Source organism: Pelecanus crispus, chromosome 3, assembly GCF_030463565.1.
Source record: "Pelecanus crispus isolate bPelCri1 chromosome 3, bPelCri1.pri, whole genome shotgun sequence".
Classification (NCBI taxonomy): Eukaryota; Metazoa; Chordata; class Aves; order Pelecaniformes; family Pelecanidae; genus Pelecanus; species Pelecanus crispus.
The window spans coordinates 55,831,753-55,859,280 of NC_134645.1; the positions used below are offsets into that span (position 1 = coordinate 55,831,753).

The 27,528-nt window shown below is 40.2% G+C and overlaps 1 protein-coding gene across 1 annotated transcript; it reads left to right on the forward strand.

Moving 5' to 3' along the window:
• LOC104033808 (plasminogen) lies at positions 1-26,462 on the forward strand. Its single transcript, XM_009486590.1, has 19 exons — positions 1-49; positions 2,891-3,026; positions 3,672-3,778; positions 6,741-6,855; positions 7,943-8,106; positions 8,631-8,760; positions 8,884-9,002; positions 10,482-10,644; positions 11,549-11,679; positions 12,531-12,690; positions 14,168-14,358; positions 15,363-15,511; positions 16,242-16,335; positions 18,253-18,370; positions 19,430-19,504; positions 20,060-20,200; positions 23,606-23,712; positions 25,115-25,260; positions 26,304-26,462. The coding sequence occupies exons 1-19, from the start codon at positions 1-3 to the stop codon at positions 26,460-26,462; spliced, it is 2,454 nt and encodes an 817-aa protein (XP_009484865.1).
• The last annotated feature ends 1,066 nt before the right edge of the window (positions 26,463-27,528 follow it).

Here is a 27,528-nt window from a genome sequence, read left to right on the forward strand (position 1 = left end):
ATGGGGATTAGCAAAGCTGCCTTTCTCTTTCTTTTCTTGCTCAGCTCAGGTAAGAGTCCTTTGCCTTCCGCTTGCCTAGGTGAGATGGGGGCCAAGCGCTTGCAAGCTCCAATTGGTGAAGGTAGGTCCCCAAATCCCTGTGTCGCCGATTATCTGGACGACGATGGATTTGGGGCTTGCTGGCCAGCGAGAGTTGCTGTTGAATGAAGCGAGAGCTGTGGTTGCTCCAGTGTTGTGTTTGTTAAAGATGCCAGAAGAACAGCAGCCTTGGTGTCTGTGTGGGGAACACATGGCTCCCTGCAAACCTGCCTCATGGCGAGAAATGGGGGCACCCTTGGAAAGCAGCCCCAAAGCCTGCTACAAAACCCATAGCAGTCAGTGAGACGGCTATCTCTGGTTTCAGCAGGCTTTGGATCAACTGCTAAAGCTGGGTTTACTGCCAAGCATTGCTAAGCAAAGCGACTCTGATTTTCCTCCTTTATGATAGGAGTTTTAAAGTTTTTAAATGAAAGATTTAAAACAAAATTAAGAATGAAAAAGCTCCTTTATATTCCAGCAATTTCACATTTTCTGTTGTCAAACACTTACAAGATGTTCTCCCCTGTTTTCCTGGGGACTGAAGGTAGAAAATTAGTCTTCAGTAACCTAGATCAACTTTTCCAGGAATATGTCTAGGATTCTTTCTTACAATTCCAAAAGAAGATAGGTGTTCCAGTAAAGGTAATATATGAATTTCAAGCTTATCTACAAATTCTGTAAATAAATATTCTACATGTAGTATCCATTTCAATCAGATTTCAGTTGGATATCATATTCTGTAGTACTTTAACATTGCATATCATTGTATTGCACTTGAATGACTTTTAAAAAGTATTACTAAAACATATCAGTACAGTTTATATGATTTTCTAACAGATCAGATATTTAATATGACAGAATAACAGGGACGTACCATTGTATGATTGTGCTGGGTTATAAATGACAGATGATAAAGTTATTTTTATTTGTTCGTTGTTATCAGGTCTAACTCATTTCCTCTGACGTGATGGTCCACAAAACTGCCTTAAAACTATCTTTATGTCTTCTGGATTAGTACTGGTCAAGTCTGGAAAGATACATATGTAAAAGAAGAAATTGCTTTGCTCACATATATTTGAATATTCTGTTCAATTATCATGTGTCATGTCCAGGTTTATAAAGACTTGGGCTTTACCCAGAATAATACATTCCCTGCTGTATTTTTAAATCTATTGTATTCTTTTTTTAAGTTTACACTTTGCAGTGTTTTTCAGGCAACTAACATCACATTTTCTTTTCTGTTATCTAAGCTTCTGCTAATCTGTGCTGCCTCTTAGCTTATGCATATCATCCAAAATCTCGTGTGTTCATTCTTAAACCAACTGAAATAAATCTTTTTTGTGGTCACTGAAAAGGAATGGTATCCAAAGTAGAGCTCTTTGGACAAACGCAGAGTTTTAAGATGAGCCAATAAAGTTTGGAAAGTAATATTTTCCTATTCTGATCCCCTGCAATTCTGGAACAGTGGCCTCAGTTAGCTTAGGAAAAAGGTCAGGAGAGGAAACAGTTATTTGCTGATTCCATCAGGAGAAATTGGTAGGCTGTTGGTGCTCCACATGGTCCTACTGTAACAGTAAGATGTGGGAGGCCCCAGTGTCAGGGATTTCTTAAGACATGCGGATTTTATAGCATTGAACAAACTCTGCAAACAGTCACAGAAGACTGCCCTCAGGCAATTAATCATCTTACTTTCATTAGTGGCCCAAATACCTTTTATTTTTTATGAATATGTGTCATGTGGAGGTAGGTGATGGATGACGTATATGTCATGGGAGTTAATTACACTGGAGTGATGTTGCAGTGAATTGAGCCTAATATGGGTGTTTGCATAAAAGAAAGATTCACAATGTTACCTGTGAGAATGCTGTATAAGATTATAAATTTCCTGTGTCTGTCAATAATAATCTAGTTTGAAAAGTGAAACAATTAAACCATATCACTTCTGTAACTTTGTAACCCAATGCTGGATATGGAAATAAACTTTTGTAGAAATTAGGAACAGAAACATAGAATCTTTATAGACTAGACATAAAAGGAAAAAAACAATTAGATGGCAAACTCCACTGTGAGCAGCAACATTTTGGAGCAAAATGTTAAATGTATTAGCAGGTACATCATATACATCTTATGCAGATGTAGCTTTCAGATATAATAATACTAATTGATTTACTAATTTAAAATCTTGGGTTAATTTGTTGCAACAGAGATGAATCCTGACAGATCCATTAGTATGTCTGCTCAATCCATTACAACAAAAATAAAGGTGGCCATTGTAAAAGACTGTATAGTCGTCTTATGATTGAGGTTTCTAGCTCCAGGGCAAGACATCTTAGGACAAACAACTATTTAGTGACCAGTAAAACTGTAGTGATTGCACCATCCACATGGGAGGTCATAATCTCACATCCTCCCAATTCATGCTTCTCCAAAACATTAATATTGATATCACTTCCCTTCATCTTTCTCTGACTGGTGTTTGTTTAACACTGTTTAGTCCCTCTCTCCAGTCCCTCTCACTCTTGTTTCACATTTCTTGTTCTCAGCTTCAAATCCATACATAATTCTATTCAGAGCTGCTTCTCTACATTGCTCTTCTGCTGTTTTTTTCCTACGATGTCTTCCAGTCATACAGCTGTGATTGTGTCAGGAGACAGAAATTTCCTCAGAGTTTATTGTGTTTTACCCAGAATTCCACAAAATAAATGGTGCCTTCACCTGTCAATGCTTCATGAAAAATGGAACTCAGCATCACAGATGATCTTAACTGCAGCATTCTCATTTTTAATATCTGATTCCTTTCCTTCCCTTGTAGTGAAAGGAGATATACTGGATGGCTATTTAAGAACAGATGGTGTTTGGATACTTACTCCAAATAAACAGTTGTACAAGACAAATAATGAAAAAGAATGTGCAGAGAAATGTGAAGCAGAAAGAAATTTTAATTGCAGGTAATTTCTGTTGAATCTTAAAACTATGTTATTGTGGGTGTCTGCATATCAGTGATATTTTCCTACTGTTGCTCAGAACCAACATTGCCATGCTGCTGCAGCTCTGCCTACAGCAGTGTCACCCATGCCTGTGCCTTTAGCTTGTGGCCTATCTCCACCCATAAATTAACACAAGGTCAAGTGAAGGGTGGATTTACAATGTGTTATTCATTCTATAGTAAATGACCAAGTTCCTGCTCTTACCCAATGTTACGTGGAGACCTGCTTGCATCTCTTTAGCTGGATGCTGCCTTGTTTCACAAAAGAATGGTGAGATGTTTCTAATTCATTGTAGGGAAAGGCACTAACCTGAGCAGCTAGGATGCTGTTGATAATGTTTTGCCAATGCAATAACTAGCTTCCCACAGAGCAACTTATTCACGTAGTCATACATCCTGAAAAAGTCAGCCACTTCAGAGCAGTAGAAAATGTCAGTCTTACTCAGTGTCTCAAATACTGAGTGCAGTACCTGAAAGATGTAAATGGATACAAGACAGTGCTAGTAAATTAATAATTTATGGAAGAATAATTACAAGTTGAATAATTTGAATTGAATTAAAAATATTGCTTCCTGTGTCAATATTGCTTCCTTCTCAATTTCAACAGGGCCTTCCTATTCACCAGGAAAAAGCTACAGTGTTTAACACTGGCTGAAAATGCCAAAATGACAGTGACGTTCAACAGCATGGATACAGTTCTTTATGAGAAGAAAAGTATGTATATAATAAGATAGTACACATTTACACGTTAAGCCTATTTTAACTGCATCCTTGCATTTTCTGCTGCAGTGCTGAAGCAAACCATTGCAGGTGGTGACAGTTTCAGTGAGGTGGGCCTGCACCCATGAACTGGGCTGAAACTGCCAGAGAATTTCACATATAGCATCAAGGCTCCTTATATTTGAACTTATATTTCTCTCCTTTAGTCATGTATTATTGGGACCAGGCAGAATAAACATACTCCAAAGTAAAAATCATGCATTTCTCTGCCCTGTAAGTATTTACAGTCCTCTGCTTCATGGAGCTAGTGTAGTCCTTGGTTGTACAAATTTTCAAGACTACAGGATTATCTACTTCTATGTACCCACTCCTCTAATTTTCTGTGTAATAATTCAGTCAAGAATTACTTCACTGAAATATTGTATTGACTTATAATTGCTTTTTTAAAAATTATAATCAAATTTTCATGTTTTGTATGCTGCTTTGTTATGCTTAATTCTTGTATGCCAGGCTCAGATAAGTGGCTTGGTTTTAAGATTATTTTTGGAATTAATTAATTAATGCTTTTCTAAGTTTTGAATAGATGATATATAGCTGGAAAAATAAATACTTTTTAGTTAGACTGTCTTTGTAAGTTTTGTAGGAACATAGATGACGCAGTCACAAACACTAACTTCAATGAGTCTTCTGGGAAAAATAAAGCTCCTATTACTAACTGAAATGTGAGATGAATGGTGAACATTTCTTGGAAGAACATTCCAGTTTGTTTGAAAAGACAATTAAACTCAGTGTCTTTACAGTTCTGAAGCATTTGAAAGATATACAGAAAACTGAAACTGCATGAATAATCATGATGCAGGTCCCCTTTGCCATATCAAAGTTTTAAAGAGAAAGCCATTCATGTACCAATTCCCAGCTAGTATAAACTGATATAGTTCTGATGAATTCATTAACTTCTGCTGGAGATCTGGCCCAAACATAACAAAAAGCTAGAGTGTTAACATTTAAACAGCTGTATCCTAATTATTCTGCTACTAGACTGGATAATGGGTTGCCAGGTTCACAGCACCAGGTGCAACTTGGTTTGTAACAGCTATCTTCAGTAAATACTAGCTTAACTTCTAGTTGATTATCAGCCAGTGACATTTTGTTCTTATGGTGCCCTACGTGTTCTTTGGTGTCTTCTTTCTATGCTAATGACAAGTGGATTTTCTCACCAGTTTCACTGAACTTGTAGTTTATGTTTAGCTCGGACGGATTACTAAAGCCTTAAAAGCTAGAATTTGAAGCGTACTGCTTGATTCTTGAGTGTTGTCATGGCCAGATTCCTTCCTGTTTTAAAAGGCAAAACCACTGATACAGTTGTTTTGATCAAAAGACTTTAGCTCTACAGTCATGTCCCGCCCTGCCCCAGTAACAGAGCTCACAAAACTAAAGCCTATGAAGAGCTCTTCTCCACTTTTATTTTTCACATGTTCCTCACAGACCACTGATGTTTGAGTCACCAGTACAGAAGAATATTGGAGCAGGTTCAGCCAAATCATTTCTGGCACAAGTGCAATAGCTGTAGAAATAATGGGTGTAGCCAATGTCTCAACATTTCAAATATGATTTTTTTTACTGAAGTAAAAATTGATTGGAGTTTTCCTTTGAGGTTAGAACAGGATAAAGGAGGAGTACGTGCTCTGTAAATTCCTCAGCATATGTTGAAAGCAAATAGACACATGCATGAGTCATTAATTATTAAATTGAAATTAACCCTTCTAAATGAATGAATAATTCTCATTGACCCTAGTTATATGCTGTCGCAGAGAGTCAGACAGAGAGTCAGACAATAACTCAGGCAATATCCCTAACTTCATCAGGTCCCCTCTACATTGCTTGCCGTTGTCCAATCTCTTCCAAACTTCTGAAACATCTGAAGAGACATGTCTGATCCTCATTTCGGCAGCAAAAGACGTGATTTTATACATAGGAGCCTTGGCCTCTCAGGAAAAGGAGAGAGCGCTACTTGGCTTCTCTTCTTTCTTGTCCGCCTCCTCCAAAGCTATTCCCTGGAAGACAGGCCTGGTGCCTCAAGCCTCAGTGTTCATCCCAGTGACCTTGCTGAACACGTCATCTAGAAATTTAGCCAGGAAGCAGCTCCAAGAGCCCCTGTTGGTAGCACAGACATTTGTAGTCCCAACCACATACTGTGATGACAGTAACTATTGCAAAAGGTCCAAACAAAGCTCAGTTTTTTCTATCAGATTGCTCTCCTGTTCTTGCTCTAACATCTCCATTTTGTATTTGAGGGCTCAGGGGGATTCTTCTTGTGCAAAGAAATTGCTGGAAGGGGAAATAAGGATCACTCCCCTCAATAACTGGAGATTTTTCAGTGTCTGTTGCAATAAAAGCCTCATCAACATGCTTTGCATTCTTTCTACCTTGGAATCCCACTAGAAAGTACTTGGTAGTCTGAGGTTAAGAGGAATCAAAGGTGTGGGGGCCACTTATGTGACAAACATATTCTGATAACTAAAAATTCTCTGGTTTGAAGGGATAGTTGCATGATACCCATGCTGCAAATGTGTTTATGAACAATAAATTTCAAAGAATCTCCAGCTGTTGGTGAAAGGCCTTCCTTTTTATCCCAGTAGTATGGCAATATAAGCATGCATTTGATACATGTCAAAAGCAATTGTAACTTATTCTATCTGTTTTCTTAACTTGATTTTATTAGCTTTATAAAAATGCTTCAGGAATTTTCCTCTGTAGTTGCCTAGTAGTTGCTAATTTGTTTTAAAATACCTTATGGAATCACGTCTCTCTGTTTGTATGCACAAGAGGTTCAAAACATGGGTAAAGCATGGTTCATCATAAACTGATGAACTTCAGAGTTATATCTGCACATTCTCAGTTTCAAGAGATGCAGTGTTGTAACACCATTGAATTAACAAAGCCAATTCCATTTCAGTTTACCTTCTACAATGTAAAAAAGGTATTGGGAAGGACTACAGAGGAACAGAAGCCAAAACTCGGAGGGGTATTCCATGCCAGAAGTGGGAAGAAAAAACACCTCACAACCCAAAGTACGGCCTTATTTATTTTTGTTTTCACGTTGTTCTGAATCTTTTCCAAGCTTTCGCAACTTCATGTGTATAAACAACTTTATAGTGCATGTTATCAAAGCCAGTTGTCAGGTGACTTTTGAAGACAAGTCTTCTTTTTATCTTCATCTGTCTTGTCCCTTTTGGCTCTACTGGCAGAGAACTGCAATGGTCTGGCTAAGGAAAAGGTACATTGTCAGCTAGAGAAATTGTGTCTAAATGCTGGGCCTCTTAAGAAGATTAAATGCTCCCTCTCTCAACCCATGATGAAAATTTTGCTATTGGTGACAGTGAGGCCATAATTTCTTTCTTCTGTATGAGGTGTGAAAAAAAAAAGAAATGGTATCTGTCCAGCTCTATGACCTCCTGCCTGCCATCAAGGGACAGTCGAGAAACATCCAGCAAAGCACCTAAGGACCCAAGGGGCCTGCCCAGGCAGAGTTTTCTCAGAGCTGGTTGCCGCTGGGCTCACTGAAGCAAGTGTGGAAGCAGAGGGCCTATTTTCTCTCATCTATGTTGGAGTTTTATCTGTTTAAAAAGTTATTTTTTGTTGTTATTCTAATGAAACTTGGATGCACTTGTTTCGATTTTTTGTTTAAAAGCCATTTAGTCTTCTCTGGGAGGATTGTTACAGGAAGAAGCCTAGGGTCACTTGCTTCAAATTCTCTGCAGATTAGGATCCAGTTGTGCTTGGTGAATAGTCTCTAGAAGTACTCCACTTTTAAAGTAGCTGCATTAAGAAAAATACATGGCAGAGCCACAGGCCATTGTGAGCTGACTAGATCAGCTGGATGCAGGTATTAAAGACAGTAATTGTCCTTTGAGACTGTCATAGTCCTTACAGGCTGTAAGGTCACTCATCATTGGCACTTGGGACCTAGGAAGAAGCTACTAATAATGGTAGTTACACAATGTTTTTCAGATTTCATTTACAGGTTACAATGGGGAGTCTGTTTGTCTAATTTTTACTGTGAATGAACAGAGCCCACAGCTAGCTGAGCAAGTTGGTCATTTCCCTTCTGCTCCACTAAATTACTGGAATTAAAATGGAATTTTAATACCATTACAGTTATACACCTGAAAAACACCCCAATGAGGGGCTGGATGAAAACTACTGCAGAAATCCTGATGGGGATGAAAGTGGACCCTGGTGTTACACAACAGATCCCGCTACCAGATTTGATTACTGTAACATCCCAGAGTGTGAGGGCCAGGTCACGTACACTGGAGAAGGTATATTTATTTTTCAGAGAAGGAGTGTTCGAGTAGGTAATATTATTCCTGCTACTTGTTCTTGCTTTATTATTGCAGATTGGTTTCAAATGTGAATTTAGATCAAGCTGGAACTTAAGTTCTCAACACAAAGGTTGTTTTCTTAATTGGCTCCAGTTATCAAAGTAATTTTTTAAATATGGAGGAACTGAAATTGTTTAATCATTTGCTGATATTGTCCTGCTCTTACCCCTAGCAATTTATTTGATTTTAACAAGAGTAAAGATTGACCCAAGTGCTGTGTTACATACAGAACTCCCATTGCTATCAGTACCTACAGATATGTGACAGAGTCTTGCCTCCAAATGACACGTATCCCAAAAGCTTTATTCATTTGGCTAGGCTGTAATGCATAGTTTTCTGGATTCCTTTCATCATTAGCTAGAGCAAAACCCTCTTTTCCTTTCAGTGTAGTCTTCCATGCACAGATCAGGATCAGAATCCACGGGCTGGTGCGACACTTGCTTTGTTTTCATTCTGCCTAGGCCCGACAGCGGAGTGCATGCAGTGTAATGGTGAAGACTACCATGGAGAAGTTTCCAGAACAAAGTCTGGACTTGAGTGCCAACGCTGGGATACTCAAGAGCCTCATATGCATAGATTTACCCCAAAATAGTGAGTCACACTCAGTGCTGAATTCATTCCCACAGTGCCTCGGAGACCTTGCCCACAGACAGCCTAATTGCTACAGCTGGCCATAGCTGACTCACAAGCTTCTCTTTCATTTTCAATGTGCAGCTTGCCAGAGAAGGATCTGAAGATGAATTATTGCCGTAATCCTGATGGTGAACTTCGGCCCTGGTGTTTCACTACCAGCCCTGCTAAACGCTGGGAATATTGCAACATTCCTCGTTGCAGTGAGTCTGACTTCCTGAGATCATTCCGCAGGGTAGCTCTTCCCATTAAAATGATGCAGGAAGGGGAAAGACAGGAAATCACAGTTCTGAGTAATGTGAAGAAATGCTTGTGAACCAGGGAAAGTGCACATTAAAAAGCAGAATCACTCACTAAATTTCTGTTACATAAAATCATGTAAGGTCAGTAAGGATGCAGGTGTCACAAAGTGCAATAATGCCAGAGATGTTATGGAAAACCTAATTTGTCTTCAACCACCTTACTTTTCAATTTACCTGAGAGGCAGAGCACTCAGGTTAAATCAGGTGGTAGTTTTCAGCTGACCTGCTAACTCATGGAAAACACCGGAACCACCATGTGACCATACTGTGATATTTTACCTGGATCTGGCCAGCATAGCCAGCACTGCCTTTTTCTTAGCAAGGGATGAATCCTGAGAAACAGGTTCAGGTGTCAGGAGAAAAACATGACTTAACAGTGAGCTAGCTTAACCCATTAAACTGAGCACACTGAATCTGGACATTTCCAAAGCACTGAATAATGACATTAGTATTGCCATTTGTAGAACTGGACTGCACTTGGAGAAAAATTTTTGTGTTTTTATCTCAGAGTTTGCCTTCTTATGCATCTGCGCTTGCCAGTGCGCTAAGCAGCAGCATGTGTTTGCTAGATGTAGTTCACCTCAGCATGCTCAGTTGCAGGTGGAAGAATGACTATTTACAGACTTCTGTATGATAAAGTAAATTGTGAAAGTTAATATAGCATCTCCATTTCGTGCTTAATACATAAAGAAAGTTTAAGGAACAGACCAACCTCTTAGAGTCATACTTGTTTCCTTGGAAAATTCCATATACAAAGTATGTATAATAGGTATGCACTGTAGATTCATTTTCTCTCTGCCCTCTGCAGGTTCTGTGCCCCTGATCATTACTCTTACTTTCTTTGCTGTTCCCCACACGCCAGACCAATTAACTTTCTTTCACTCCTCCTTCTGCCCCATTTTCCCAATTCACTGACTCCAGAGGCTCAGCTCTGAAGGCTGTTTTGCTTTCACAAATTTCTTCTTGGCCCTTATCCTTTCTCCCCTTCCACCCTACCTGTGTGTATTATATTAATGTGCTCCCTTCATCCCACTTGTTTTCACTAGACTGTACAGAACTACTTATGGCCTTTCCAGCTCTGCTCTCAGGGGACTGCAGACACAAAGTGTGGCTCGACCCAGCAAAGTTATTTACTGACTGCTGTAAAAGGGCAGGCACAGGACATCTGTCTGGCAGCCCAGCTGCTTGTGAAAATGTACAAGTTGGTTTTGCCATGGCTTTCAACCAATGTCACCTCCACTGAAAGAAAAAAATGCATGTTCGACGTTACAGAAAACAGAGGGGGGTTTAATATATTTGAAAGCACTATTTATCTGTGTTTTCTGTTATTTTATTTTCCTTTTTTTTTTTTTTTTTTTTTTTTTTTAAATCCTGTTACAGCTACACACCCACCAGTCTCTGGCCTGCACCCCCAGTGTCTTTCAGGGAAAGGAGAAGATTATCGAGGCAGGATAGCTATCACCGAATCGGGAAATGCCTGCCAACACTGGAAGACTCAATTTCCTCACAAACATGGCTGGATTCCTGACAGATATCCCTGCAAGTATGCTAAGCCTCATCATTTTAACAAATACAAAAGAACATAGTTATTTCTTATACATCCAGATGCAGAGGCCAGAGTAGCACAGTTTTTCTGCAGCTATGTTAGGAAGCTGTTTTCTTGCCTTTTGTCAGCTCTCATTACTTCTGTTCAGGTCTTGCTCTTAATTTTTTTCAGCATTACTTTTTTTACCAGCTACTTTATTCCAATGTACTTGTCTCACCTGTCTCCTCCACATCCCACTGCTGAGTTATAGCTATTTACTGCTTTTATGTTAAAAATCCCCTGGCTGTGTTTTGGCACACTTTCAATGTGTTGCTTTTCTGAAGAGCAATGCGCCAATGTCCAAGATGCTCCAATATGTCCTCATGCTCCAAAGTCAGAGGAGCTGGGTGTGTGGAGCGTTATCAATGGGCAAGGGTAGGTGGGACTGACCAGGCTTTTAGCTCTGTGTTTTGATCCTGTGGATTGTGAAATGGATCTTGCAAGTTCTCCTGGGCATATAAAACCCTGTCCATTACCACAGGGCAGAAAGGAGCATGCACTGGTGCTCATGTGCACATGCTTCCAGGATCAGTCTATGATATCCAGCCTCGCCTGGTTCTTACTGTAACAGTCAGGTACACCAATGGCTTGTGTTTTGAAGCCAGCTTTTACTGCCATATCTTGGCCTGAAAAACAAGAGTGGAAAGTGTAAGCATTGGAATAGTTCTTCATATATCATCAGCATTTAGACTGTAAATTCAAAGGCTGTTGATTAGTCCCAAAATAGTGGTGCATGATGTAATCTCCAGAAAGAATAAATGTAACCACTGAGTTGAGTTCTGCACGCAGTAGTTGTAAATATTCTTGCACACAATGCTTCTTGATTTCTATGAGTAGTTTAAAGCTGGTGTTTCTGTTTCAGGGGCTTAGAGGAAAACTACTGCAGAAACCCTGATGGAGAGAAGAGGCCTTGGTGCTACACCATCAACAGCAGCGTTCGGTGGGAATATTGTGCAATTCCCCATTGTGATGGGACAGAACGAGGGATTGCTGGTATGAGTAGTGGAGTGTACTTGAGAGAAGGACTTTAATGCAGTGAGAGACATTGTTTCTCATTGTAAATGTGTCAAATCTCTTTTCAGTCACTTCGTCACTGTTGTTAATGCAGTTTTTCTGCTTGGCGTGTTACAAAACCTGCCAAATATTGGATTTTCAATGGTTAAGGAAGTGCAGTGAAGGATGTAAATCACCACCTGACCCAACAGAAGAAGTGTAGGATGAAAGAGGTTTATTTTTTTATATTCCTTTTTTTTCCCAAATGTAGGGCATTTTTAGCAAGTTGACTGAAAAATGAAAAATAAGTTTAAAGGGATACAAAAGTGGTAAATAAAAGGAAGTCCCATTTTTTGAAAGTAGCCATGAAAGAGAGGACAGGATCTTCCAAAGTAATAAAAATTTCATCTGAAACATCCATTCATTGAAGCACAAAAAATAACAAGAAAATGTTAGTGCAATCAAAACGATAATAGAGAGATTAAAGTTTAACATAATGTCCATTTTAGAAATATATCAGAGGCAAAATCACTAGCATCTAATCTTCAAGGATTTTTCATGGGAACTTTCCAATCTTTAGTTCAAAAATGTTCACATATACTAAAATGAAACTGAGGGATGAACCTTCTACTGAACAGCATCTGATGTATGAAGATAATCTGTGAATTTTTCTAAATATCTTTGGAAATGCCCTTCTTTTTTTCACGCTGGCCATGATGCTCTCACTGGATGTTGTCTGTATAAACAAGCCATTCATTTTTATCATCCTGAGTGTTTGATGCTTTCTTGTGCTTACCCAGTAAGAACATAAAATTGTGATCCAAAAGACCAGTTTCTGTTGTTCGCTGCAGATATGCCTGTGCAGGTTCCCCCATCAGAGGAGTGCTACCGAGGCAAAGGCCAGAGTTATCGTGGCACAACTTCCATCACTGCATCAGGAAAGACATGCCAGGCCTGGAACTCCATGTTCCCACACAGGCATGAAAAAACCCCAGACAGATTCCCAAATGCGTATGTTTATCTCAACTTTTCTTGCTTTATCTGACAATGACTATTGCTGATTGTATTATCTTTGCACACCTATGCTTTAAAACACTGCTGGGGAATGTATATATAAAAGAGAATTTTTCCAAGACATGGAAACATTTTCTGTTAGTCTCATTTAAAAAAAAAGTGTTTTTTCTTGTTATTTAATAGCTGTGTCCCATTACTCTTAAAACTGAGCTTCTGTAAGCAACACTGGGAGACTTGTATCCAGAGTTTGGGCATCTGCTGAAATATTCATTTGTTTATGAATTTGAGACCTTTGTGGTGGCCTTTCTACTTATTTCATCTGGAAAGAACACAGCATTTATGCTGCAAAACACACAGTCAGATATATTATTATTAGAACTACCATTGAAATCTTCTTTGTAGTTGGAATTGAGCGCCCATATTACATACACTGAATTTTTCCCCTTGATTTGTCTTCTTCAGACTAACAAAACTGGACCAGTGATGACTTAGAGAGCTAATCATAATTACTAATGTGCCAATTTTTAATAAGGGTAGGAAAGCAACAAGATGACAATTGCTAGGAAATCCATCATTGCTTGGTGGATTACAAGTATAAGCAGGAAGGTTGATACTTTTGGGGGTTTTTTTTTGCCTTTTTTATGATATCACACTAAATACACTTTTTTAAAAATTTTCTGTTATATTTTGGCATCAAAAATACTGATGTATTGAAACTGGAATATCCTCAGAGGGGATGCTGGTTTTCATAAACATTTAAAAAAACTGAAATCAAGCTGTGAAAATGTGGAATTAATATGCTTCGGCATATTTGAAAAAAAGCATTTCAGGTTTTTTATTCTGTGACTGTGCTGTGATTCAGGATGGGGTAATACTGCAACTCTGCAAATTATTGAAGAGAGGAATTCTACTTCCCCCTGCCCCAGCAAGCACAGGCATGGGAGTGCTCCCACTGAATTCGCTCAAATTGGTTTATCTGGGGGGTGGGGAGGATCATTTCAATAAGTATTTATTTGCTATCCTTCTGAATATAAGAACCCTTTGACATTTAAAAATAAAAATTTTGGTAAAGCGTAATGGCCTACCAACAGTATGGATCTTCCTGCATATTTATTAATAATTCACACATTCACACAATTGTGTATGCTTATACCTATGTACTTAGAAATTAAATTATTGGCATATAGGGTATTTATCTAGCTACTCAGCACATTGACATATTACAGACAGAATTTAAGCCAGCAAATGAATTATGTTTCCTTATGCAGAAATATATTTATGACTCTGATGTACATGTGAAATATAATTCTCCACTCCTATCACATCCATAAATGTGTTCGCTGGTAATAGGATATCTGGCAAGACGTAAAAAATTAATAAATGTGTTTGTCTCTACATAGTACAGATCCACATCTTTTTGGCAAGATATTACTTTCAGTCTTATGCAGCATGACTATTGTACTTATTTTTGCAGGGATTTGAGGGACAACTATTGTAGAAACCCAGATGGTGATAACAGACCATGGTGTTTCACCACAGACCCCAGCACGACATGGGAGTACTGCGGTCTCAAGAGGTGTGATGATCACACACAAGAGCCCGCACCAAATGACCCCCCTGCAACGACAGCACAAAACATTGTCCTGACTACGCCCACCACATCTGGTAACAGCTGGCTATAAGTGTCACCTCCTGTAGAGTCTGTGGGTAAAGGAAATGGCAATCTCAAAATTATTCTTGATTAGTGCTACAACATAACAGTCACATCCCTCCTCCTGCTTTCAGATCCATACCGTTGAATTTTGCAGCAAGTACTCTTTAGTCAGTTCATATCCTGTAGCCTATCATTTTACAGTGCATTCTGTAGGATATCTTTTTAATTTAGGGGAACAAGAGGAAAATAGATGAAATTTCCAGTGTTTCTGTAGCTGTGTGCTATTGAAATACAATCACGGTGAATGTTGTTGTTACAGGAATTTTACTGGTGCTGTTCTTTATGTTTTCAGGAGGTTGACCTTAGCTGCTTGTATTGTTCATAGGCAACCATGTTTTGCAAAATGTAGGCACCAAAAGAAACAGTTTTTTTTCTCTATCCTGCTTCATTGCTTCCTTACTTAATAGTCCATGTTGGTCAAAGTGTTGTGACTTTTCTGAATGTACAGTAGAGCTTTCCACAGTTTCTTGACTTTGCAAAGGAAGGTGCTAGGGTTGGATAAAAGATACGTTCCTAAACGGAGCTGTGTACTCTTACTCACGGGCAGCAGAAGAAAGTGCCTGAAGCAATGTCCTCAAAAGCAACAATTGCTCTCTCAGTGTAATGGGCTGCTAACTCTGAAATAGAGTTCTTCTCTCTCATGGAAGGTGCTTACTGATACCACCTTGGCAAAAATCTTGGAGCCTTTTCAGATATTTGCAATATGTTACAGCCAATGTTTAACCTGAAGTTCCTTGAAATTTTTTCCAATTCAGTCACTCTGTACATCCAGGAAGACAGCCACTTTGACAAACTAAGAGATCACATCACAGGGCACATTTTTGTTTTTCTTTCTGTTATAGACACTAGAAAGTGTGCAAGTCCTAAAGGTACTTAATCTGCTTTGTTTCTGCTTACCACCACCACATACAGATTCAGCACCTAACAATAATTTCCTTTTCCTCTTTTTTGACAGACTGCATTAATGGTAACGGTAAAGACTATCGCGGCACAGTAGCAAAAACTGGAACGGGCAGGACTTGTCAAGAGTGGAGTTCTCAGAAACCTCATGTCCACAAATATTTCACTCCTGTGACTCATCCAAGAGCAGGCCTGGATAAAAATGTAAAAAGCTGCTAATGCCATTGGTGTCATTGAACATTGTCTTCATTCTCCATGACCCCTCAGTAAACACTTCATGTTCAGTCTTTATAGACCAGGTTAAGCGTATCTGGAAGTCATCACGTTGATAGCCCAGACCTATAATAGCACTGAAGAGGGAAGGATGCATTTTACATTACCCAGGATATTGGTACTTCAAGCACAGAGGTACACCATGGGGTTGATGCTGACAGGCAAGCAGCACAAAAGAAATCGTACAGTACTTCCCTAATTTCTGCAAACCCCGAAGCGATGCCTTTTGCTGTTTGTCACAAACTAAGCAGGCTTCTGGCAAATTCTTGGAGCTACCTAACTTGCTTTCACTGACTTTAGGGGAAGAAGGATTAGGCCAACAATAAATGTTTTAGTGCAAAGTGCTTAGTCATCCTATATCAAACTTCTCATAAGGCCTTAAAAAGCACTAGATGTGACTTAAAAAGCTAGGGTGACTCTTGGTGGATGAAGAAAATGATAGCAGTTAATCATATTTTTTGAATTTCACCTAATGGTTTTGAGATACAGGAAAGAAAGAATTTTGTGATCAGAGGAAATAGAAAGCATTTAACACCCAGAGGAAAAGTAGTTGGGGAAAATAATTCAAAGTTTTACTTTAACACTTTTTTTAAAAAATGCACTTCTTCATTCTGTGGCTAACATTTGGAGTCTTCATTCTCTGTTTTTGTAATTATTACAGTATTGCAGGAATCCTGATGGAGATGTAAATGGTGTTTGGTGCTTCACAACAGACCCAGAAAAAAAATGGGAGTACTGTGAAATCCCACGCTGCTGTAATTATCCTTAAAGACTTTTCTGTCCTCCATTTCTACAACTTGTTATGATAGTTACAAAAAGTTTTCAATCCAACCATAAAAAACTGTGGTAGCTAGTAGCTTTAGATTTGAATTTAGGTCTGTATGGAAGTTTGACGCAATCAGGCACCTGTAACAGTCAGCCAAAGTTTAGATAACCTGGTGCCAAGAATCAGCAGTAAGATTTCATCGATAACAATCTGTGTGCTCTTTATCATCAGTGAAGCTAAGCATGCAGAGTTGCTAGCTGAATTTGAAAGATCCAGTGAAGCTGTGAAGAGAGATATTCCTTCCCTGGGCTCCTCAAACACAGGAGAGGATTTCCTTGATGTTCATGCTAGGAAAGCCATGTACTTTGTGGCAGGACTAATACCTCAAGAACCTGCTCATACACTTTTTCTGTTAGTTGGGAGCACCAGAGATTACATCCTTTGAAAGCCTTTTCATCCTCTGCTGACTTCATTTTTATAATGATCTGGATGTTAATCTGTCCCTAGATATTTTGCCTTTCTTTTGGGGTAAGGGAGTAAATTTGGTCCTGGATATTTTACGCAGATTTCCTTAATTCTTTTTTTCTATTTTGGGATAGTAATCAATGCACTGAGCAGATGTAGTGTTTGCTGAAAAATTCAGCAGCAAAAGAGATTTTACCTTCTGTGGTGCCCTGGCAGTGGGCATCAATAACAGCTGTAATGTACTGGGACGGCTGCTTGGCACAGCTGGCAGTCATCTCGTTTGCTTTGCTCTTCCCTTCCTTGCCTGCATTTTGACAGATTTTTTTGTTTTTTAATACATCTGGCAGGGATATGAAAAGCCTATTTCTTCTTCATCTCATGTATTATTTTTACTATAGCATTATCTAGAAGCCAGGTGCCTGCTCTGTCAGATAATGTAGCAATGCAAAATAGAAAAGAGTGGTCACTTCCTCAGGAGTATGTGATATTCTTCATGCTGGCCATGTAATGTGTTCTCTAAACAGCAATGCATTATGATTGTACACATTAATTTTGTCAACCAGACCTAAGAGCTGTGCATGCAAAAAAAAATAAGGAATGATATACAAACAACACATACCACAGCTGTAAAAACCTGCTCCCTGAAACTGCTGCAGTGGAGCTTCACTTTGAGATCTGATCTCTTTTCAAAACAGCCTTTGAATACTAGATTTTTAAATTAAGGTGTAGGGGAACATCACAGTCTCTTGCCTTTGATTGCTTTATTGTGTCATACTGGAACTAACAAATTTAACATCCATAGCACCATATGCAGCTCTGGAAAGAGTTACTTGGGTCCTTACTGAACACCTAAGCTCAATCCATTTTAAAAAGTTCAGAGAGATTTGGATTAGCAAGAAAGTAGAGTGAGCAGTGTGAGGGCAAAATTGGAATATTTTATGACAAGGGGACGGTGACTCAATTTTATTTATAATCTAGGGATTGGTTTGAACTCAACCAAGGTATAGACTGTAATGTTTTAAAGAATTTAGAAATTGTCATTATTGTCTGGGGATAAACTCTTCCACTTTCTTTAGCTCTCTTTTCCCTTCAACTTCCCTACAGATTTTCCTTTGGGGTGGGGCTCATTGTAGTTTTACTTGTGCTATCTGACTACATCCAAATACTTGGCATAGTTAACGATTTTTCCCAGGTAAATTAATATTTTTTCATGTCAAATGTGATATATTAGCCCCAGTTTAAATGCTCAAGGTAATGGTAATATAATGGAGTCTAAAAGTTCTGGTTGTTTCTTTACCCTTAGTTTCTATTCACCAACATAAAGAGCGAAAGCCTAAGATAAAAAAATGTCCTATGCCTTTCTTTTTTCATCTGATTGCACTGTGGATTGCATTACAGAACTGCTTTAAAATTCTCCATTGTAGCTTTTTTTATTCTGCAGCTTCTTCTGAGCATGACTGTGGAAAAGTCCCAATGAGGAGAGAGCGAGCCTGTGAGCAATATAGCATGTGTGACGCATCTCCAGGGTCTTGGCCTTGGCACGTCAGTCTCAGGTTGAGGTACTGGTATTCTAGATTCTATCACCATCTGTGACCACCAGGATTTCACAGGGAACAGGCATGAGAAAGAGACTGACAGGAAACAATGCATATGCTTCTGGAGACTGGCCTTGGTTTCTATACAAAATGCCTTAGTGTGTAAATTTTTTTTTTTTTTTAATTATTATTATGTCCACAGGTATCTACTTATTGGGTCATTAATCCCAAAGTCCCCACTTTCTCCTGAATCTCTAGAGGGCAGACTTGAACTGCAGACATTTAAGTACACCTTTATTTACTGAAATGGGGAACAAATAATTCCCACTGAGGATAATGACGGTAATTGCATTCTGCAGTGGGGGATTTAAGCCCAGGAATATAGCCACCAAGCTGCAATGTGTATGAATGGATTTTGATCAACCCTTTTCACCTGGCATCCAATCTGCTTCAAATGTAGATTGATGCTGTGACCACCCTATTTGTGTTAGAAGCCACGGGAAGACCATCATCTCTCAGTATAAAAAAACAATTATGCATAGCATTTCCACAGTCACAATGACAGTAGCTAAACATGAGATGAAGAAATGCTTACAGAAAGGCTAATGAAAATTTCTATAGAGTTGTTGACAGTCACCATAATAAATATTACCCCAAGAAATGTTAGAAGTCCATAGTAAGCTTTATTTAAGGAACTAGTCCAAAGGAACCCCGTAAATCAGAAGGATGTATCCTTTTATTAGTTGCTAATCAGGACAAACCCATTACATCACAAGTGACATTGTTAAGAAATGTAATTTTTTAAATTAAATTCCTGAAAGCAAGAGTGCCCTGTTGCAAAAATTTCACCTTGAGTGTCAAATTTCTTTGCACGCTTCTCATGTTCTGGAGCAAATAAAGCTTGTCCTTTGAAAATCTGTGTCTGATTTCTCTTGCCATTGGCAAAAGACAAACTATGACTGGCAAAAGGTTTTAATAAGGGGCATATTGCTAGTTTGTTAATATTTCCTATTGTGCACAGCATAGATGGTTGAGAATTGACTATGCAATCTTAAATGAACATCATTGTCTTCTCTATTCTAGTACCAACGTGCACCATTGTGCTGGCACTCTGATACATCCACAGTGGGTCCTTACTGCAGCTCAGTGTTTTCAAATGTGAGTATCCGCTAGAACCAGTGACAGGCATTTCATAAATCTGTATTAAAAAATCAACAAAGGGGCAAGATGTACCCAATAAGGCACTTTCTTTACTCCTTATTTCCTGTCTGTCTTGCCAGCAAGCTGATTTTTATCTTCTGCTCCTGTCTCAGTTAAACAGCAGCAGAGCACAACAGAGGTCACTTCTATCATCTGCCTTCTCCCCCACCTGAAAGCATGCCAAAAAGGATGCTAATGATGCTGGTGGTAATTGCACTTGGAAAAACTGTGGCTAGCAGCTGACCCTGAGGGCTTTAGGAGTTGTGAACACTGCAAGAAGGTGCCAGATTATTTACAGCCCACAGAATTTTTCCATTATCATAAAAATAAAACTCTTTAAAAAAACCCACATTTTCCTCCTCCCCAGGAATAAATGCAGGCATCTATGGTCAGAAGCAGCAGCCTAGCCATCTTGTTAATTGCAATTGTCCAGGGAAATCACTGAATCTTGTAAAAGTGACATTCCTGATTGCAAGTATGGTTGTATAACCTTGCTGCTGTAATTTCTTTCAGGTCAACAGAGCCTTCTTCCTACAGGGTTTTTCTTGGGATACAAAATCTCAATGCACCTGAGCCATCCCTGCAAATCCGAAGTGTTCAGAAAGTATTAAAGGAACCAAGTGGAGCAGACATTGCTTTGCTGAAGTTGAACAGGTACCATTTCAGTCCAAGTTTTCCACCCTGTAGACCTTTACTCTGAAGTCACAAGTTAGCTTAGCCTGGATTTAGCTCTCAGGGTTGGTTGTGGGATGGTATGAGAGAGTGTGAGTCTCCCTTTGAGTGTTAGCATAGGCATCTGCTCAAGGGTAAACCCTCAGCATCTCTCCTGCTGAATGCCCCCACTGGCAGAAGCCATGTGAGCTTCTTACACAGTTTAGGAAGGGCAAGGACCAGTTAGGATGGGAGGGGTTGCTGTCCACTAAGTGGCAGCTCCACTGAAGCAGGGAGGGTGGAGGCAAACCAAAGTAGAGTTGTGTCTGGAGGATCTGCTTGGAGGTTTTTCCTGCTCAGCCCTGAGGGTTGTGAGCTCCAACTGAAGTTTTGGCCAGGAGGCACTGCAGCTTCTGAATGGAGCAAGTAGAAGTGTCCAGTTTCCCTGGAAGTGCTCCAGGCCAGGCCACGTCCACATTTCATGAGCTGCAGACTTGGCCAACAACTCAGTAAAACCAGATCCTGCTTGTGATATAGTGAAAAATCCTGTGCATAACTGTACTTGCCTGAAACCCTCTTTTGTGTCTTGCTTAGATGTCTGAGCAGTCTGCTCTGAAATGTGTGTGGTTATTTCAATGTTATTTATTCCCTTTTGGAATGCTCCTGAAACTTTTCTACTTACTCATTGGTTCCCTCTTGTTCTTACACTTACCACACATGGATAAAAGACCATGAAAAGCTCATTTGACCCGAGAGGATATTTCTTTTTAAAAATTCACCATACAGCTGTAATGAACTTAGAACAATTTCACTGCAATTTCAACTTAGGTTCTCTGGTGCTTGATTAATCAAAATCCCACTGACTTCAGGTGAGCAGAAGGAATTCATGCTCCACCAGTTTTACTCTTGCTAGTGCTTGTACCTATATCATTCAGTTCCTTTTTCATTGGGTGCTCTTTGCACATTTGCGCTGTAGATACATGCATGCTCTAGCACTGTAGTCAGTCTTGCATCAGCAGCACTCACCATCCAAGCACATTCTGCATGTGAGATGCCAGAAATAGCAGATATGGACATCATATTCCCTCAGTTGCTGGCTCAGATCAACTTTGCTCATTTTCAACTTCATTAAACTCCTTCTTTACATTTGTCTTCAGCTTTCTTTGCGGACCTTGTTATTTCCAAATCTTCACTGTCTGTTCATAAAACAGATCACCCAAGAAAATATGATGTAAGAAGACTCATTGCTATTCCTATACTTGCCTTTTCTGGCAATAGACAAGACTTGTCAGAGAACTGATGCAGGTCTGTGAAGATCTTGATCAAAATAATCCCAAAGGAGGGGTAATGTATTGAGGAGGACCACTGGTTTCAGTATAAATCTAGTCCCAGGTGAATTATGCACCATGTTCCTGAGCAGAAGTGTCCTGTCTGGGACTGTATACTTCCATTTCAATGTCATGTCATCCATATTCAGGTATATCTTCTGGGGTCTTGTTCCTTGGTCTCCTGTTCATTTACTTACCCAGACATCAGAGGCCTCTGAAAAGGTGCGAGTGTCCACGCTGTGTTTGTTTCAATCCCAATTCAAATGGCCATTCCTTGTGTGCCAACAGGTTTTTTAGGTGCTGTCTCATCTTAGGATGGATGTAGAATTTCCTTGGTGCAGAATAGGAGCATAGGTAGAAACAAAGTTAGCTTCTTGATGTTGGGGAAGCAGAAGCTGCAATGCTCTACTACTGTAGTTCAAAAATGTTTGCCTGGCTACTGTCACACCAGCAGGCCAGACAGGAGCCAGAGTTGCTGTGAGGGCCATACTACCAGTGGAATTAGACCTGAGGTGCTAAATACAACCTTGAAGATAAAGGTCCTAGAGGAGCAGCACTAGAAACCTAGAGAAACCTGGAAACCAAGAAACCCCCTGCCAATCCAAGCTTTCTCACTTTAATCTCCTCTGGTCTATGAATTTTCAGGAATTCTTTGGATAAAAATGGACTTTATTGAGAAGTGAATAAGCTAGTTTTGGAAGCTGCAGAATTGATTTCCATTCTTATAGGGAAAAGAACTGACACAGGATTAATGTTATGGAACCATGTGAGAGTGGAGGTTTGAGATCACCCTCTTGGGGTTCAGAGGCCTGGAGGATAGAGTTCAAAATTATGCTAATGGCACTGGCACAACTGTAGCTTCAGCAGAGGAGCTCGTTAGCATCTGCTACCCTCCTGGACTGCTGTGTTCATGTTTCATTCAGATTTTTGTGTTGGAGAGATCTTTATTTTAAGATGAGTCAGAGTCAGTTCCCTTTGGTCTCTCATTCTCTTGAATTTTCTTGGGGCTCATGGCCCTGGCATAGCATGATTAGGAACAGGGGGATTTGTTAGTTCCCTTTAATTGGATATTGAAGGCCTCGCTAGCTATCACATCACATACTTTGAAAATCATTCTGGGCCTGAAAAGAGATTATAAATGTTCATTTTACCCTGACCGAACATCTGGAGTTCATTCAGGTCCTTTTACTCTCTTTCACAATCAGAACTAACCTTCACAGGATAGGTTCCTGACAGCAGTAGATCTCATTTAACAGCTTGTTCAGACATACTTTCACTCTACCAAAACAGTTTGCACTTGTCTGACTCCTAGGGCAATATACCTTCCAGAAGGCACCTCATCTTTTCACATCTACATCTGAAAGTCAATAAGGGATCAAACAGTCCAAAGCAAAGACCTCCCTATGCAACAATTTAATCTTCTGCAGAACTGCTTCCCTGTCCACTCCACACTGAGCTTTATTCCAGTGCTGAAGCCTCCAGGCGCCATGTTGTGATGAGGAAGGTTTTTATTTTGGTATTTACTTTATTGAGGTGCTAGACTTAGTAATGTGTGAGATACTGCATGATGTCACCCTCAGTTATATTACCCACGTAACCAGAAGAGAACGGAATTTTCTGCAGCTTCGGTTGTGTCTGCTTATTTACTCATTCATCCATCCTTCCCTCCTCCTGTGAAGTCCCTGAAAATGTCCACGACCTCTGAGGCAGGGAGGATCTGAGAGAAGTCAGGCTCACACCACCTGCAAGTGTTGCTAGGGGCTGGGCTTGGGCTTGTGCATGTTCCTATACACACCACAGGGGTAACCAGAGCTCAGCGCTCTAGCACTGCTGCAAACACACTCGCGCTGTGACTGTGTCCACAAACACATCCCAGAGACTTTCAGTTCTTGTAAGTAACCTCTTGTTTTCACTAAGTGACTAGGCACCATCTTACAACTATCTATACAGTTTTAAGGCACCATCAGCTTCTCCACCCTTCCCCATGCCATTTCCATGCAGAGCCTTCTGAGTATGAAAACTGAACAAGCTGATGGTAATTTTTTAAGGATCTTTTAATTATTTTTTGTTTGTTTTCCAGTCCTGTAACAATTACCGACCATGTAAAACCAGTTTGTTTGCCTGAAACCAGTCTGATGGTAGAAAGAAACACAGCATGTTTTCTAACTGCCTGGGGAAAAACAAGAGGTAAAGCATATTCAGTCTGGTTGAAAACTTTTCAAATCCTATCCCCAAATACATGCAATCATGGGGCCTGAAAAGCACGTTTTACTTAAGTTTTAACTAAGTCAAAGGTCACCAGGCAAAAATATTCTTTTTATTTGTTTCTCTCAGAGGTTGATTTTTCGCCCCTCATTTTCCCCCCTCTGAGATGAGATGGCATCCTAGGAACTGTGAAGCCTTTGAGTCAGAGCTTGCTCAAATCCAGCTGGGTTGAGAATACCCAGCCCTCTTTGACCCACTTTTGCTGCAGCAAGAGGTGATTCCTCGTCCCTACAGCTTCCAGCAGTGATCCTGGAATCTGCCCTCATTCAGTCCCAGCTCTCACATACACACTGTTGGCCTTGTTGAGCTACATGTAAGGGATGCCCTTCCCACCCCATTTGCCAGACAGCACCTTCTTAGTACTCTGCCTGTAAAACAAAGCCAATGCATTATTCTATGTGTGTGCATCCACAGAATTATTAAAAAAAAAAAAGAACAGAACATGTCCTTGTCTCTGAGTTTCACCATAAAAACACAATTCCACATAGATTGCAGTACCTTTTTCCCCTTCTTGTGTCTTTTAGCTACAAAATTGATGCTATGAAAATAATGCTTAAGAATAATCACTCTACTATTAGTGTAACTCATCAGCATTATCAAGAAACAATTTTCTCCAGCATAGACAGTATTTACTGGCCTTCCTCTCATCATTTTTCCCTTTCTTACCTTGCATTTTTTTCTTTTTTGTTCAGCTTGCCACACGGTGGCAGCTGCTTCCTATGTTCTAGTGATCACAGCCACAAAAAAATGGTACAGGCAAGATTTCTTCTGGAAGTGCATTAGGATGGAAAAATCAACAGACCATTGTTGCATTTAGGCAGTGGGAAATAGGGTGCTGCCATGTCATGCAACTAGTTAATGAAATCAGCAGGGGAGGGGGAGCAGAGTCAGAGCCCCACATCTAAATAAACTGAGTTTTGGGAACATTCAGCCCTGGCTTCAGGAAAATTCTCCTTATCTAGAAAACTATATTTAGGTTTGAAAGAGTTCAAATAATGTAAAGTACATTCAGGCTAACATTTTTTCCCCCTGAAACAAGCCATTGCTACTGCATCATAATGAAAGCCTACAAACTGACACAATAGCTCAGAATACTAAGCATCTATTTTTATTTATTTTGTAACACTTTGCAAAGAAGAACCTCTGCTTGTTGAGGGTAGGTATGATCCAAGTACAAAAAAGTTTTAATAAAGTCCTTCAAGGATCTCAGAGACTACAGTAGAGCTGGGGGTGGATCCCGGTCCTTTCATTACTGAGGCTTCACTGGAGCACAATGCCCAGGCTACCATTTACAACTGTTATATTTTCTTGCTTGTTCATAAAGGTACCAATACAGACAACAGATTAAAAGACGTTGAATTCCCCGTGCTTGAAAACAGAATATGTAATCGTCCTGAATTTCTGAATGGAATTGTCAAAAATCATGAATTTTGTGGTGGATTTACTTTTGGAAGCATAGGTAACTGTGAGGTAAGAATAATCTAGCTTTGAGTGTAAGCAGGTCAAATGACAATTTGTACTTTCAAGGCTTAGAAGTAGCTTCAGCAATTCAAGGCTTCTGCGTGAAGCATAACAACTGAGGTATGCATAACATTTTTTTCTTCACTCGCACAGTCAACCAGAATAGCAGGGAAATTATGTAGGGCAATTTTGTCTTCCTTTCAGAACTGCACGCTGACATATCCTACTCATAGTAGCCTGGTGTTGTGAGTACCCCATCCCACCTGAAATAAAGCTGTGATATACTACCTGGACTTCCCTTTGTTCCTAGAGACAGTGGGGAAACAAGTGAATGTTTCTGGTGCAGCCTGGAGTTGTACCACATTTTTATTTAATCCCTTGATTAAATAAAGCTTGAAGTGCTTCCAGTTTTCTAATTTTCACAAGTATATGAAAAGACTTCTCAAATGTGATTTTCTTAACAGAGGGTATCATGTTGGGAAGCTTTTCAATAAAAAGCTGGTAGTTACTTGGTGACAGATTCAGAAAGCAAATACTGGTCTCTCTGAGCAGCTGTTCAAGACTGCCAGAGCAAATGATGTCTTTGAGAGTGTGGACAGTGCATTCATTGACAGGCACACAAATCACTGGACATAGGTATTCATCTCTTGCCATACCTGGATTTTAAGAAACAGCATTGTAGCAATTATATTCATTTTGTCCAGGATTAAGTAGGTCAGAGGATGTGGAAAATTGAGAAACTTCCTTTCTGTGTGTAATTGGCTTCACAGTGATCTGGGGATGTTCCCACATCCATGAGTGGTGGTTGGGTCTCTCTTCTTCAGACCAGAGGAATGGCCTGGATGCTTGGAAACAACTTCCTCCCCCTGCCCCCGCCCCCTTTTTTACCCCAGTGTTATACAACACTGTCCCTCTCTCTACAGCCCTTGCCTCAGTCATATTTTGAAGCCTTCAGAGTTACCACAATATTATTCCTGCCAGTATTTTGCTGTTTGCATGCCTAGTGTCTCCATCACTAAAGACGTCACCTCATTCTCTCTTCTCCTCCCTAGGCTGAAGTTGGAGGACCTCTGGTCTGCCAAGATAAGGACAGATTTGTCCAATACGGAGTCACCTCTTGGGGTCTGGACTGTACCCAGCCACCAAAGCCTGTTTTTGTCCGAATTCCTAGTTTTGTTTCTTGGATCAAGAATGCAATGGTTGCCCACTGAATCTGGATGCAGGCTAGCTTTTCTGGAAAGCGTTCCCTGTGTCAGAAACAACATTCCAAATATGGTTTTAAAATTGTAATAATTCATAAGAATCTTAAATAAATATCATTACTGGCTGAGCACAAGTAGTTATTGCAAAGCAATAGCCAAGCTGACCAATTATTACTGTCTGTAAGTGTGTCTGTGTTGTGCCTGGGTAAGGCAACCGTGTTGCATGTGGCAGCAACTGTAAGGTTCCTACTTCGCCCCTCTCTTTTGAGACGTGCTCCAACTCATGAAAGTGGCTTCCTCTTTGTTCAGACACCTGCTTTTCTCCTCTGTACGTGCAAGCAGCTGGCCTATCTGTGTGTACAAGGTCTTCCCAGTGCAAGAAACTTTATCCCAAATCAGGCCTGTCCCTGTACCCATTACTGGCATCTGCTCCCCTTTCTGTTGCTGCTCCAGGAATAAGAAAGTAGCAATGAAACCCAGCCGCTGCCTTGGGTAAGAAAAGGCCAAGCTAGACTGTGCCTGTGCTGCCAGGAGCTGGATGAAGGCCTGGTGGGGTTGCTTCTTCTTGGGGCTAATTCCACCCAATCTCACCACCCAAGCAGAGCTTTGTGCTGCACTGTGCAATCATCTAACTGCATGGAAAAAACAACTATCCACTCCAGTGGGCAAAGCGGCGAGTTGGATGGCATATGTTATGGTTAACATGTTTGTGAGGCACTTGCATAGAAATCCTGCTCTCACTTGTGACACCAACAGTTCAGCCCTGACATAGAGTTCAGGAATTAAAATAAACTGCTCCTTCAGTTTATTTCCAGAAGAGGCAACGATATCTCAGAGGGCTGGGCAAGTGAAGCTGGGTGCCAGGGCGCCAGTGCTTGCCTTATCAGGCTTGGCAGCTTGTGCTCCTCTGTGCTCTTGTGGCAGGGAGGTGGAGAAAGAAAGGGCACCCCCAGGTTAGTCAAGACTCCCAGAGCCATGGAACCTGGCCTGCTTGCTGCCCAGAGCAATGGAAAAGGGTGTCAGGAAAGGTGTCAGGAAAGGCTGGGCTAGAGAAAGGCTCTTCAAGCAGTACTGC